The 14,956-nt window shown below is 39.1% G+C and overlaps 1 protein-coding gene across 3 annotated transcripts; it reads right to left on the bottom strand.

Annotated features, from left to right (window-relative positions):
• Positions 1 to 3,644: 3,644 nt before the first annotated feature.
• LOC131231476 (anaphase-promoting complex subunit 7-like) lies at positions 3,645 to 13,975 on the bottom strand. Of its 3 annotated transcripts, none has more exons than XM_058227680.1 (10): positions 13,823 to 13,975; positions 12,504 to 12,577; positions 10,919 to 10,969; positions 10,628 to 10,828; positions 10,095 to 10,139; positions 9,834 to 9,927; positions 9,106 to 9,251; positions 8,348 to 8,577; positions 7,956 to 8,016; positions 3,645 to 4,004 (listed from the first exon to the last, which is right to left on the bottom strand). In XM_058227680.1, exons 1-10 carry the CDS (start codon positions 13,872 to 13,874, stop codon positions 3,918 to 3,920), a joined length of 1,041 nt encoding a protein of 346 aa, XP_058083663.1. In that variant the 5' UTR covers positions 13,875 to 13,975; the 3' UTR covers positions 3,645 to 3,917. The 3 variants fall into 3 exon arrangements, with proteins under 3 accessions (XP_058083663.1, XP_058083664.1, XP_058083665.1); XM_058227681.1 differs by having other exon boundaries at positions 12,504 to 12,588; positions 13,823 to 13,851; XM_058227682.1 differs by lacking the exons at positions 12,504 to 12,577; positions 13,823 to 13,975 and adding an exon at positions 11,390 to 11,440.
• Positions 13,976 to 14,956: the final 981 nt, after the last annotated feature.

Here is a 14,956-nt window from a genome sequence, read left to right as displayed (position 1 = left end):
GGAAACCAAACAAGGGTCTGCCACCTCCCGAGATATAAAAGTAGCACGCAATTAAGAACTCAAGACCTCACGCCTAGAAGTGTTCATGAACCGAGCTAGCTCAGTTAGCTCGCTCGACTCGACTCAACTCGAAAAAGCTCAATTCGACTCTGTTGGAAGCTGAGTTCGAGCCGAGTCGAGCTGATTTTTTTAGCTCTAAAATGAGTTCGAGCCGAGTTCGAGCTGGCCCCAGCTCAACTTGACTCGAATCAAACCCAACTTGAATCGAACTCGGATCGAACCAGTTCGGTGACTCGGTTACTTTGATATTGATGTTGCTCACCAAGTGTTTGATGAAATGACTCAAAGAAGTGTGGTTGGTGGTAAGGAAAGTATGTATATGAAACCAACACCCCTTTTTTTTTCTTGATTTTTATGTTGCTTAGAAGGTGTTTGATAAAATACCTGCAAAACCGTTGTTGTTGTCTCAAATACAGTGAGATTTTGAAGGGGCAGTCAGATGTTTGTGAAAATATTGCAATGGCGAACTCGGTTCAATCTTGGCTCGAAGTGGCCCAAGTTGCTGACCGAACCGAGCCGAGCTGGCCAGTTAGGCTCGAGGACCGGGCCAAGCCGAGTTCGAGCTGAGGTCAGCTAGTGGCCGAGCCAAGTCGAGTCGAGCTGAGGCCAGCTCAACTCGGTTCGACTCGATGTACACCCCTACTCATGCCAAACACAATTTTTTACACATCACGATGCTACTTTTCTTAATTTAGTTCCTCTACTTCTGCCTAGTCACACTGCAGAATGTCTGGAGTTTAAGTTAAGCTTAGATCACTACTACCCTGCACCATCGTTGTAGTATGCTTAGGAGTAGTATTAATATACATGGCTAATTGTCATCGGATCCCCAATTAACCAAGTCATCACTTCAAAAATCACACCTCGGTCATATCTACTGACCATCTACCTCAATTGATTGTCCATACAAGTGATCACAAGTATTTATCCCTTTTATTTATTTCTTTGCTTATTTTGTTAATATGATGATTGTATTAAACTTTAAATACAAATCAGTAAAATTTGCATTGTTGGCCCTCTTTAGTTTATTGTTCTATTGAGAAATACAGCAATCATCGTTGAAAGAAAAAGGCCCTAACGCAAGGCAAAGAGTTCCCATTCATAAGAATAAACTCCACCCCTTCTAAAATTGCCCGATCACCTACAACAGTGGGTGGTTGGGAAGGTAGTCGATCTCACATATCCATTTTTAATTGGTCTATCAACACCTGGGGTTGCAAAGGGTTCAATCCAACTAAGTCAAGTACAACTCTGGCACGCCTGCACTATCCTCATCACACACAATTGACTAAATGTGGACCTTTGTTGGCATGCGTGGCCTGGTGTTTGATTAAATAGCAAACACCATCCACAAACAAGGAGGTGATGGAGTTGCAGTATTTAGTATCCACAAATCCATCATCTTACGGTCTTTGAAATCTCGATCGATTATGCATAGACACTCTCCCAGCTCTACCAGAGTAAGTCTAGCCCAGTTTTGGCTCGCGAGGCATTCGGGGCGTGGGACCACTCCGAATGTTTCATGCCCAAATTCAAATGACACTATATGAGTGTGGCCGTAATGATAATTGCTGGCCTTCCAATGAAGGGTCCTGCTTATGGGAACAGGATGATCGGTAGAGAGTGGAGAGGGAGCCATGCTGACTGTTCTCCATGCACTGATACCCAGAGCACAGAAGCCAAACCTGGCTGAGGATTCATCAACTTGACCACTTCATATTCCTTAGTCGAAGGATCAAATCTGAAACCAAATCAAAGGTAAATGGCCCACATTTGTCTCACACAGAAGTTTTGTGTGCGTCAATAACCATCATCATCAATTCCAAATGAGATACGGGTCCATTTTCGCATGATCAATGTGCAAGTAGATAAAATGTGGACATGTATTAAGGAGTGCCAGAGCTTGCATATGCACCTGAATCTAAGGAGTGACTGTACAGAAGCCAAGCAAGTATGCCGAGGGAACCAGTTTTCGCTTCGACAGAGTCCTCCATGTTTCTTCTCCTCCACATCTCTCTGCCTCCTTGTATTTTAAGAGGCCAGAGTTAGTTACCAAAGCTAGATTATATATAAATAAGCAAGCAGCGAAATATAAATTACTTAAGAGCCTGTTTGGACACCACTCTCAGCATGGCCATTTGAGTCCGAAACACAGTTTTGATCCAAACGGCTGTTGTTTTGTTGTTCACATTTGGATGCACTTTGGAAACCCATCTCATATCCCCTCCGACAATTAGGTGCTAAAATACCAACTCAGCATAAACCAATTGGATTGTTTTTTGCGGAGTCGACCAAAAATGTAGGCTTGAAATTCCCCTTTGTTGATACCTCCCTATGAGGAAGTGTTTCCAAACAAGCCACATGGGCCGCAATGGAAGGCTAGCTGGTGGGTGTGCCCCATAGGGGCTGAGCCTGGCTCCTAAAATTAGCCCAAGGGCAGGTCTTGTTTTGAAATAGTAAGGCTATTGATCAGATGGATATTAACACTTAATCAGTGCAATTTCTAGGCAATGGCCTATCTAAGAGGTAACCCAACAATGCGCAATCCCAATCTACCGGTTTGTGAATTAAATGGGGTTATTTACCCACAGTATTCTTTTATATTCTTCTTCATCAAATTCTCTTCTTTTCCTTTGCCATTATCTTTATGCCTAGATTGAGAGTGTGTATTTGATATGCATTGGCAATTACCATAGAATCCATGTGAATCGAAATTAGCCTTTAATTGAAATTTATGTCAATGTGTTTGCCAGCATATATTTGGAATGCATAGGTGGAGAGGGAGAGAGAGGAATGCAATTTGCAAATTGGTGGTGGTTGGAATCTATATGAAATGGAATCACATTTCAAAAAAAGACTTCTGATGTATTTTATGTGAATTTGATTCCAATTCACATCAACTATACGCCAAACACACCAATTACCGCCGATTACAGGCTGTTAAAAGGCAAGCAACCCCAAAAAGGGAGTTGCTCAATACTCCAGCTGCTTGTGACACTTGACCACAGGGATTCATAACTTGTACAAGTGGCAGACATTAATTCAAATTAAGCCGACTAAATTGTGAAACTCAGTCTCCTAGTCCCAAAATCAAATTGGTTGAACAATCCTAACCTCTGATTCACAAACACTTGTCTGTTGAAACACGACTGCTGAATATTTCATTTTTAACCGTCCAATAAATGTCCACCAATCTGATAGTCAAACAATCAAAGAAGTGTAATTTTTGATACATGACAAATCTATACAGGGACCCATAATTTGGACAGTTTAACTTGAATTACTTATATACCACGCATGCAATTGTCGTTGTGTGTGTGTGTGTGTGTGTGTGTGTGTGTGTGAGAGAGGGGGGGGGAGAGAGCTTTCCCTTCACAGCATGTGCTTATGCCGATTAGCAGTTCAATTAACTTGCCGTATCCCTACTAAACCACCTGCTAATCATTATTAAGGATTACATGATCCACAGCCAATGATATGAATGGCATGCTCGGGTTTTTAGCTAGTACAAGTGGGCCCCATGGTTCAATGATCCAAACCATTGGTCTGCTTGGCCCTACTGTTGATGGACTGTGAAATCTCCTCAGTAGGGCAATCCTGACCTTTCAATTTGCAAATAAACAGTTGGGATGAGACACATCAACATCTGACACTCGCCTGAAAATAGACCCAAGATCGGTGGCTAGGATCTTCCAATGTGCAGTATGGTCCATCCATGATGGGAAGCATCACTGCATCGGACCAACTATTTGGATCATTCAGCCCCACATCCCACTAGGACAGTGAAAAAATGAGCATACTCGTATATCATCCGGTTGAAGATAATAGTTCCTCATCGTTTATAGATCGGTCTCCTCTCATATAAGTTCTGCCTCTTCCTGATCTCCATCAGCATCCACGACTTCATTTTCTTCATCCTCATCTGGCACATCTGGATCCAATCGCTGCACAAACAAGTTCAGCAGTCACAAACAAATCTGAAAATGAACACTTACAACAACACTTCCTTGGGTCGGATATAGAAAAGCCACGGCAGAAATGGAAAAAGATATCGGCAGATTCTATGGCAAAATTCCTCAAAATTTTGATTTTACCAAACTATGCCTAGACTTCTTAAGAAGTTTGAAAACTACTACTTGGGGATGAAATGACCAAAATATTCATCTTTTTTTATTTTTTCCCCTAGAAAGTAGAGTTGAGCATTGCGCAACCCACATGGCGTAAGATATCAAACCCTTCCTGCGGGTGCGCCCCAATGATTATCAGATGAACAAATATCAGGCTAATCCAATCATGTAGGCTACACCATAAAACACGTGCACCACTCAAAAACCTCCAAATTCATGTGTGATCCACCTGATGATTGGATCAACCTGATTTTCCGTTCACTTGATCATCATGATGGGATGCACCTGCTGGACAGGTTGGATGTCATATAGACAATGTGGGCCTCACAAAACCCAACTACATTTTTCAGAAAAAGGATGGGGCCACTTCAGCCTCTTCACCCCACAATTTCAGCCTTTTTGACTTTAAAAAGTCAAAATGGCATCGTTTAGCAAAAATCAGAATTATTGAGGTATTTTGCATTAAAAATCCAATAATATTAATAAGGGGTCATTTGGCAACCTGATTTAGGGCGGATTTGTGTTCCAAAATCCAAAAGATCCCAATCAAGATGTTCCGTATCCATTATGATATGGCCGTAAAGGCCGATATATATAGGTACAGCCATGATAGTTACGCAATATTGGGGTGAAACAAGGCAGTCGGTTTTTTGGGACGGTAACGGCCGTTACCCCATAACAGTCGAAAAACGGCCACTTCTTTCTTCTATGTAAATCCAATTTTTCCTCATTTTTCCACTTTTCTCATTCCAAAAACTTTCATACATCATTCCACAGCAGATTTCGGTCACTCATACTATAGTTCTTAAGATTAAAATAGTAGATTGAAGCAATTTGTGCGAATAGAAGACCTGAGGTGTATTTTTCCAAACAATCGGAAAAAGTGGTATACATGCATTTTCCCCCCGATTTCTAATTCTAATGCTTGATTATGATGTGTAAACATTAGAGACAACCATGTGCATAAATTCACCAAACAACCCAAAACAACACTCTCATTAAAGAGTGGACCGCTACGCTACCATAAACATTTTCAAAACAAAAAATGGATACATATTTGGAATATTTACATTATTCTAGATTTTCTAGATATTTATCCTGAAGTTTTGGGCAAAAAAAAAATTTTGAACTGTTACAAGGTCGTAACGATTGTTACGCCCCCATATCGGCCATTACAACCGATACTTGTATCAGTAATGGTGGTGACTATTACGGCCACTGTTACTGATATGGAATACCTTGATCCCAATTCTCTTGTTTGATAGCCACTTTTTTGCCTGATTTGAAGGATTTTGAATCCCAATTTCAAGCCACTATCGTTTCCTTTCAAAAAGTTGGGTTGCAAATCCAAATCCACAAATTCCAAATCCAACCTAACTGTCAAAATTTTCAAACTATTCCCTCTGGCATGGCCCACCTGACTTCTGGAATGGCCTAATTTTGGGGTGTCCATGCATCTTGGGTCAGAAACATCTTCTGAATGGATTAGATGGTGTATAAAAAGGTGGGGCCCACAGGTAATCTGGAAGGCTTTCAATGGTGGGCATCCCAATTGTTCCCTCTAGTATAGCCCAGCTGAGTTATTGATCAGCCTTATTTTGGGGCAACCATGGAAAACATGAGAGGGTGCACATGATAAACAGATTGGATGTCATTTTCACATCATGGTGACCCTTTAAAAAATTTTGGATTCCACAAATCCAGGTTGCCAAACACTAAAACACAATTTCTGGATTCCACAGGATTGAGGTTGCCAAAAACCATTAACAGGAATTTGGATTCTTATTCCCAAGCAAGCTGCCAAACAATCCCTTAGAATGAAAAGAATGTGTGAGGGAAAGATTGTTGCTCATCATGCTTCCAGGTGTACATTGTCAAATGCGTAGCTCAATATCACTGACTCGACTTTGACTAGATGAAACAACGAGTCTGAGTCCACTTACAGATTCAGTGTAACTGAGACTCCGATTCAACTCCATTTCTTGATAATATTTATTTAAGCATTTAAATGGGAAGTGACCACATCCAACTGGTCGAGCGATAAGTTACCATACAAGCAGAGGATAAGTTCCAATAGATATGGCCCAGTAAGAGAATCATCCAGTGTTATATCAGTCAGATTCACTCATCAGGTGGGCCACAACATAGTAAACAAAAGGATAGCCACTTATATAAACAAAAAGCATATGTGGCCCACTTAATGAGTGGATCAAACTAATTTTTGCACAACATGATCTTCATGGTGAAGCAAACCTTTTGGATGGGTAGGACGTTGAAAACAAATGACAGGATGGAAATTATCCACTGATTGGATCGTAGATTAGTGAACAAGCAGGTTGGATGTGAGCATCTCTCATAATTTATATACAAAATTGATTCAGTTGAAGACTCAAACAAGTCTTTAGGTCAACCAATCTAGTCATCGTGATGGGGACATCAGAGGACCTACTCGGGAGTACCAGAGACGGATACGACCACCCACATCGGCGCAGCTTTCTTTGTGGATGAGAGACAAGTTCCAGATGGAACCCGCCGGGCCATTTTGAAGACCCCACACGCATTGGACATACATCAGGAAGACCCACTTTGAAATGATGCATGTGGGATGCTTAGGAGACCATTTTAGTCATAGGATTTTTATTTCGTGTCAATCCAACCGTTGGATCTTGTCGATCAGGCCATCGAACTACCATATCTTCCATATCTGGGCCCCTTGTACTCTAATCTTGCTTTTTTATGGTTTTTGTTATTTTTAAGATTTATTTGATGGTTGAGATTGATAATAAATGTTTTAGTTTTCTTATTTTGGATGATGGGTCATTTCACTTAAGTGAGTGGCATAGTTGTAATTATTCCAAATTTTTAATTATAAAAGCATGGGAGAAGCGGAGGTCCAACCCTAGTGGTATTATTGAGAAGAGAAAGAAAAAAAAAAAAGGAAAGCTCTCTTGTGTGAATAAATTTTCCTCCTTGTGTTTTATGATTGTGAGAAACGCTCCCTTCTAATTGAACTGCGGAAGGGTAGAAGCTTTTTTGGTGGTGGATTCCACAAGGTATATCGTTTATCTTTCTCTTCTACAAAAGGTATTTCTCTTCTTCTCTTATCTTCCCATTTTCCATTCCATTACAACCTTTTAACCCATCAAAACCCCACTTAATCATCCCTCTATTTCTTCTCCTTTACCTAGACACGTGTGGGCCCCCATTTGGGGTTTTCCATATTTCATTTTTCTCCAAAACTCCCTAATCCCTAGATCCTTTGAATTCCTAAAAAAATTACATTCTTAAATCTCCACCCATGAATACAAAACCCTAATGAAAATTTGAATTTCTGTGAAACTTTCGCCAAACCAGATTTTTGCTTGCATCTTTGTCCATCCACGTGGTTGTTGCACTACCTATGCTATATTGGAAATCCCTACTTCCAAGTGGGCCACTCTAGAATTATTTTATATTTTCGTGCACCGCGTATGTGATTACCTAAGATCTTCGTGTTATAAATCTGAATTTCCGAATCTATTATGTGGATATGCTTGATTTTACATGTTGATTGCTGAAATTAATGTGTAATTGATTTTTCATCTTGCATCCAATGATAGTTTCTATCATCCTATATCACATCGGCTCTACTCATTTGCAGGCTCCTTGGTCATTCTTAACTGAAGCTATGATGTCGGACATCGACAATTGACAATGCACACATCAAGCTGAATGAGGCTTTTGGGTTTCAAACAATAAACTACAATGAGTAATAGACCAAGGACATACCTTCATCTGCTTCTCCAAGCGGTCTAAACCTTTTTTGGCAGCTTCGTTTTGTGGGTTTAACCTGAAATGCAATACACAAAATGGAAAAATAATTTTTATCAGATATTGTATTGCACTGAATCCAACCCCAAATAGGCATATGTAAAGAAGTATGCAAAAGTAGACAAACAATCATACGGATAGCTGATAGCATGAGGGTGTCAATTGAAACTACAGTGCAAATTGTCTGTCTGCTTTGAGTGGGACCCCAACTACAGGCCTTGTAGATGGGTCCATTTTGTGCTTTTTGCATATTAAAAGGAAAAAAGAAAAAGAAAAAAAATATATATGTTCTTTTTCACTCAATAGAAAAGGAAACAGAAAAAGAAAATCAAAGAATCTACTAGACATACCTGAGTGCGGACTGGTAATGTGACAGGGCCTCTGACAGCATATTCGTTGCTGCAAATACTTGCGCCAACTTGATATGGAGAGAGTCATCTGCCCAATCTTTGAGATATCTCTCGAGGAGCGACACGGCATCTCCATTTCGGCCATCAACAACATGGAGCTCAGCCAAGGCTAAAGCAGCTCCAAGGTAACTGGGTTCTGTACGGAGAGCTGATTCATAGAACCTCCTTGCCTGTAACCAGGTTAAATTGACTAGCTTTAGAGCAACAAAATCCACATAATATTTAAAGCTTTCTCCAAAACAATGACAAGAAAAACATGAAGAGGCTACTAGCTTAGCGGCATCCACATTGACAGACCCTTTGGATGGTGGCCAAAAGACAAGAAAAGAAAAAAGAAAATGGATAATTTATCCCACGATGGGACGTTTCACCATATTTGAATAGCAAAGAAAATATTGGATTTCCAAAAGGCAAGCATACAAACACCATAGTCAAATTCTCAAGCACAAGATATGACCAAGCTGACCATTGCGAGAACTTTATGAGATTTCCACTTACCATCCAAACAAGACCCCCCAAAAATTAGATCCATGGGAATCAGGGTTTCAATAGTGCTCATGGAAATCTTGGGAAAACATCATTGGATAAACATTACAATTTTCTTTTCTTTTCTTTTCCCACCATCCAAACAGGCCCTGACAGGAATAGCTGCTCTTGGTAAACCATATCACTAACTGCTGAGTTTACTTCAAGCATACCTTCTCTCTCCCACCAGAATTAATAGCATGCACATCACCGACTAATTTAAGAGCCTTTGCAGACAGAGGCATGGACTTCATTGCCTCTCGAGCAGCATAAAAAGCCTCTTTGGTTTTAGAAAGTGCCAAATAAGAGCGAACTAGACCTGCAACCATCACAAGGTCCCAATCATTGAATAGTGTACTGTGTACAGAAACATGGGAAGGTTTTAAGTAGAGAGTTATTGGGTCCGGATGCATCAGGATGTATAAAATGTCCTGATGATACCAATCCATAAAGGTGGGCCCAGTGTTTAGTCAGTGATCCAGAATATTAATCTAATAGGCCGCACCATCAGTTGAGGGGTGCAATTAAAATCTTCCAAACAAGAGGACCTACCCATCCAATCATAGACCTTTTTTTGGACTTCGAAATTTTTTCTCTTTACTGTCTATCTCTAGTCCACTGATCAAAAGGATGGGATTTTTTAACTTGGGAGATTCCTGTCAACTAATGCCTCGAGTAGACAGATTGTAGTGCAGTGGCCTCCCCATGACATTCCCGTACACTGGGTTAACATGGGCCCCACATGTATGAGCTGGACAAATCAGGACGGTAGACGACGTGATGCATAATGACCTGATGATTCCTCCAAAGTGGATTTAAGTGAAACAGATGTAATGTGTACTCGATAAATCTATCCAGAAAATCTAACTACTCTGTTATCATTGGCCCTTTGGAAACACACCTTGGTACGAGCGAAGATCAGGCCTTAATTCATGAGCTGCCCTGAAAGCCGTCACAGCCGCATCTGGTCGGTTCATGGATAAATACAGGTTACCCTGAAAGAGTGAAAAAACCCAGTAGTCTATGAGATGCAAGGCAAATACAAAAATAAAATAAAATAAAATAAAATAAAATTTTGAAACACGGACTAGAAGAAATTGCCTCATTATTTCAATAAAATGAATTGATCAATGTCCATCTACAAATAAGCTTACTTCAATACCTTCATTATATGACCTGATATATGCCTATCATCAATTCGAAGGCTCTGCTTGCAAGGGAAATCACCTATCCAGTTAAGTCATTTTTGAGATGAAAATAAAGAGGGTTGCTCAAATACATCCTAACGTATTGCAATAAATACATCAGGACTTTAGCCTTTGAATCTGAGCCATCTCCCAATGATCCAAACCGTTTAATGACGATTCTCGCTCTCTATGGTGGAAAGTCAACAAATAAAAGCTCTCAATTGGATTATTTGAACCCTCTGACAACTTGGATCTTATGCTTTGAACATGAATGGTCACCATAACCTTTGTACAAGCAAAAGGTAGAAATATTCAATCTGAGGATTTATTTATTTTTGGTTTGCAAGGTGGGGGAAGCATCCCCCATCCAAGAGGAGGCCAATCAAATAAATGGTTTGGGTCATTGAAAGAAAAAAAGAAGAAGAAAAAATCCAACAGCCAGAGGATGGATCTGAGCAAACCTCGAAAAAAAAAATGTTTGGGGTACTTTTTAATTGAGAAAAGTAACCTTCTCCGCATAAGCTAAAGCCCACCTGTCATCTTTCCTTTCCCATAATACAGATAAAGCTCCAAAGACTTCTGCCCTTGCAGGATCAATGTTCAGCAAATCATGCACCAACTTGTTTAGCTTCGAGTGATCAGACTTCGCCTTTAGAAGCATTGCATACTCATCCATGTATGTAACAATGTATGGATCAATAGCACGAGCCTGTACCAGATCTTAAACATCAAATATAGAATATATTGAAGGGATAGATTATTAACTACATCTACGTAATTGCATAACCTATTGACATACCTTTTCAAAATTCATAATTGCTTCATTGATTCTCCCGATAATGGCTTCAACCTTCACAAACAACATTCAGATTTAAAATTTTAATATATATATATCACTTCATATCCTTGTCCCAACTATTTAGGATCAGCTTTATGAATCCTGTTTCACCATTTCATGCTAAGGTACTATCCTTGGTAGATGAAAAAGAATGATATGGTGAAATATTTCCATCTAATTGAAAGTACCCTAGTTGAAAGATTGTGATGAAGAACCTTATGACACATTTAGCATCAGGATTATACATGTGTAGGCGTGAAAGTATGAACATCGAACACCATTGTCTAATGCATTGTTCATGAGTGCTTATTTTAACGTAAGTTTTTTTCATGACTTGCTTATATGATTAGTTCAAGTTAACCTCTTCCCTGTTTCAGTCATAAAGACATGGATTTTAAGTTAAAGAGAATCAGCACCAGAATACAAGCCTACCGGTTTTCACATAATACCAGAGTGGATGCCGGTCATTCATCCTCGATCATGGCCATTCGCTAAGGAGAGCAGGCTTTGCAAGCTTGCAAGCTTGACAAACAACCCCCCCACCCCCCCATTTAAAAAAAAAAAAAAAATTTAGAAATAAATTAGAAATAAAGAAATACAGAAGGCTTTTATGAGGGGAACTCAAGCCATATAGGCTTTGGAAGAGTGGACCATCACCATAATATGGAGCCAAGTTGTGAGATGTTCTGAAAAATACAGTGGCTTTGTTTCTGTAGCAACAGAAGAGAAGCCATCCTCAATGGATATAAAGCCCTAGAGGACCGGTGTCATCCTTTTTTATGTCCTAGACTTTCCCAATAGTGAGATTACTATGGTCTTGTACATGCATGCTAAGACTCCTTTCGACAATGAAAGTAATCACTAATCGCAGAAGTCAACAGGCTGGCTTTGACTGCCGTGATTAGTCGATCATCTCCTCGTTCACTGCCCGCTCGTCTCTCAGATTCGTCAGGATTTTCTCTCTCGCTTCAGCATTGCTGGCTGTATCCCCTCTTCTGCTTCCTCTCTTCTTGCTTAGTGAAACGGTTTCAAGCTAGGAAAGGTGAAATCCAAGGTTTGGAAAATGGCAATTGTGGCCATCTGGTGGGCTGTCTGGAAAGAGAGAAATGATAGATGTTTCAACAACGCTCACACATCGGCTCTGACTGTGGGATCGAAAGCAATAAAAACCTTCTAATTGAATGGGCTTCGAATGTGCCTGTCCTATCTGGCTTTGATTTTCTCTTTTTAGGCTTATAGTTTCCCTTTTCTGCTTTCGCTTTTCTGCTATCTCAGCGGTCCTGTTTGTATCCTTTTTCCCGCTTTCAATATATTCCCGTTACTTTAAAATAATAATAATAATAATAATAAAGGCTGGCTTTGACATAGATATAAAAAATAATAAAATAATAAAAATCTTTCACACAATGCCAAAATTTAAAGAATATGTAGCCATAATTGTGAAAGTACGTACATTTGAGGTAAATGACAACTGGATGAAAAAGAAGCATGCAGCAATTACATGTTTGAAAAAGGAACCCTTGTTCACAAGACAAATATCACTAACCTTAGCCATTTCCAATAATATGTGCGCATTACTTGGAAAGCGTTGCAGGAGTTCAGAGAAGAGATCCAGACCACCTGCATCATCCCTAACCAAATGTTTGTGAAGGACCATAAAACTTCTATTGTTATGGAAATAACTTACTAAGACAGTGCATATAATTCTACAACCAAGTGCATAAAAAAAACCCATGCCGTGGAACTGACATTTCAGAGTTAGGTCTTGAACATGAACCAAACATCAACGGACATGAGTACAATTTGGTAACTTAAGCAAATGACAAGCCAATAAAACTGATGACGTGATTAATTAACACAAAATGCTTGCTTCTTATTTTTCTTTCTTTTTTTTTATTTTTTTGAAAGATAGGTAAGATAGTTTCTCTGTGTACAGACAAACAATTATCCAATGACCAAATATCAATTGATCTGAAAGTAATATGCAGTAACCAACATAAAGATGTTTGTGAATTCTTTCAAAAACAAAATGAACTAGCAATGCAGTACAATTTGAATAAAAGACATCTGCTGATTGCAATGCTATCATTCTCATATCAATCAACATATCTTTGAAAAAAATTTAATACATCTTCACTAAACAATGTGAAGATAGACGACAACATAACCACAATTTATTCCATACTGAACGCAAATCTTTGGAGGAATGTGAGAAAATCTTACAATTTTTTCAAGGAAGAACCAAAAAACATTCTCTAATACCATATAGTTCAAGAAATATACAAAGTCTTTTACAATACCAAAATCATAAAGACTAGCAAAGTCAGTTTCTGCAAAGCATCAAAAATGAAGACTTGCATAACTTCCTTTTTAACATCGTAAGATTCATCAGTTAATCATGTTTTGCGGTCATCATCATATAAGCCTTATCCCAGCTAATCATGTTAGACTATCGTACAGGTTGATTACAATCGAGTTCTATCTAGTAGTCTGTTACATAGGCTGATTACAATCAACAAGTCAGTTAATCACGTATGGTTCAGAAATAAGCAGAATAACTTCTATGTTGTGAGCACTAGGTCAGTTTTTGGACGTTACAACAAAGTATCTCTGTTTTGTTTCTGCATTCCTGAACTAAACTTTCAATATTTCACGGGAAAAAAAAAAAAAAAAAAAAACAATAGCATGGAAAGCAAATTGGGATAGCTATCAAATGAACTACAATTATATTGCAAGTTTGCAACTCTTGAGGAAAAGCAGCATTTGCTTTTGCAGAAACAAACATAATGATGCAGCAACTGGTTCTCATGGACCGAAAACTATCTGGATCAATTCCTGACATAGTAACTGAAGCACTTGGTATACCTTTGTAATCGTTTGAAGCAACAAAACACTGAGCCTCAACATACCGCTGCATACATGAGGAAAACCCAAAAAAGGCATCAGCACCACCAAAATAGAAGAGGCATGTCAAACTACAAACTATTCAAAAGGGGAAGGAAAGACCCAAAAAATATTGACACTTGTAGTGCATAATATCTTCTAGGGAGCCACTATTTACATCCAACTTGACTGATTTTCTTAAACCTATTTTCCATTTTGGAAATCAAAATACTGCACTTTCCAATTCCCAAAATGGAAAATGGTTGGAAGCAAATAAATCAGGGTGGACTCAGATATCAATTTACTTTTCATATTAACCATAAACATAATGATGACAGCAAATTTGATCCATAAAGCAAACCACGCCCTACTGTACTGTGAAGCTCTTGAAGAACATAACCCAATCATAAAAGTTTCAAATTTCAGGCAATGGGTATCATTGGTACAAATTAAGTGTGTCGACGAGATCATGAGGGAAGGAGCACTACGAGTCACCATGCTATGTGATACAAGGGAGTGCTACGAGTCACCTACATTTACTCAGAACCATGGGGACATCTCAAACTAGGAACACTGACCGTACTGTGCAGTAATCCTCAGTCAATAGAACTGTATGGACCATCCTAGATGTCCCCACCTACATAAAGGCCTACTGAATTTGTAGACAGACTAGAAGCCTCCCTCCTGAACAACAAATATCCAGGTTGGTGTTACCGCTAGAGTTAGCAAACCAGGCCCACTTAGACATAGGCATACACATACAGCAATAAAAACATGTATAAAATAATTCCGCAGCACTAAAAACATGTATAAATTAATTCCCAACTTCCCCTGACACTCATTTACAGTGTAGTCTATTCATGATATAGAATTTGACGGATAATACACAAAAACAGATCTCATGAATAATAAAGGTATATAAAATCATAATACAAATAAAGACAGCATGGATGGAAACATCTAAGTCTAACACTACACATTGCAGCCTCCATTTAACACACTGCTGTGCTGTGTGATATAAGAAAATAGGGTCTGACTTGGAAGTAGGAACATCGTTTTGCAGCAATCAACGTCATATCTAGTGTCTTAGGTCAGCATGACATGATGCAATACCTA

Source organism: Magnolia sinica, chromosome 17 (assembly GCF_029962835.1).
Source record: "Magnolia sinica isolate HGM2019 chromosome 17, MsV1, whole genome shotgun sequence".
Taxonomy (NCBI): Eukaryota; Viridiplantae; Streptophyta; class Magnoliopsida; order Magnoliales; family Magnoliaceae; genus Magnolia; species Magnolia sinica.
The sequence above is the reverse complement of the archived record's forward strand: the minus strand, read 5'-3'. Positions and strand labels throughout refer to the sequence as shown.

Excerpts from the sequence above, each read along its gene's own strand:
- LOC131231476 (XM_058227680.1), bottom strand. The coding sequence starts at position 13,874 with ATGCAGCGGTATGTTGAGGCTCAGTGTTTTGTTGCTTCAAACGATTAC. Across the intron at positions 9,252-9,833 it reads TGATCTTCGCTCGTACCAAG|GTCTAGTTCGCTCTTATTTG; the intron begins GTGTGTTTCCAA and ends TGATGGTTGCAG. Across the intron at positions 8,017-8,347 it reads CATTACCAGTCCGCACTCAG|GTTAAACCCACAAAACGAAG; the intron begins GTATGTCTAGTA and ends ATTGCATTTCAG.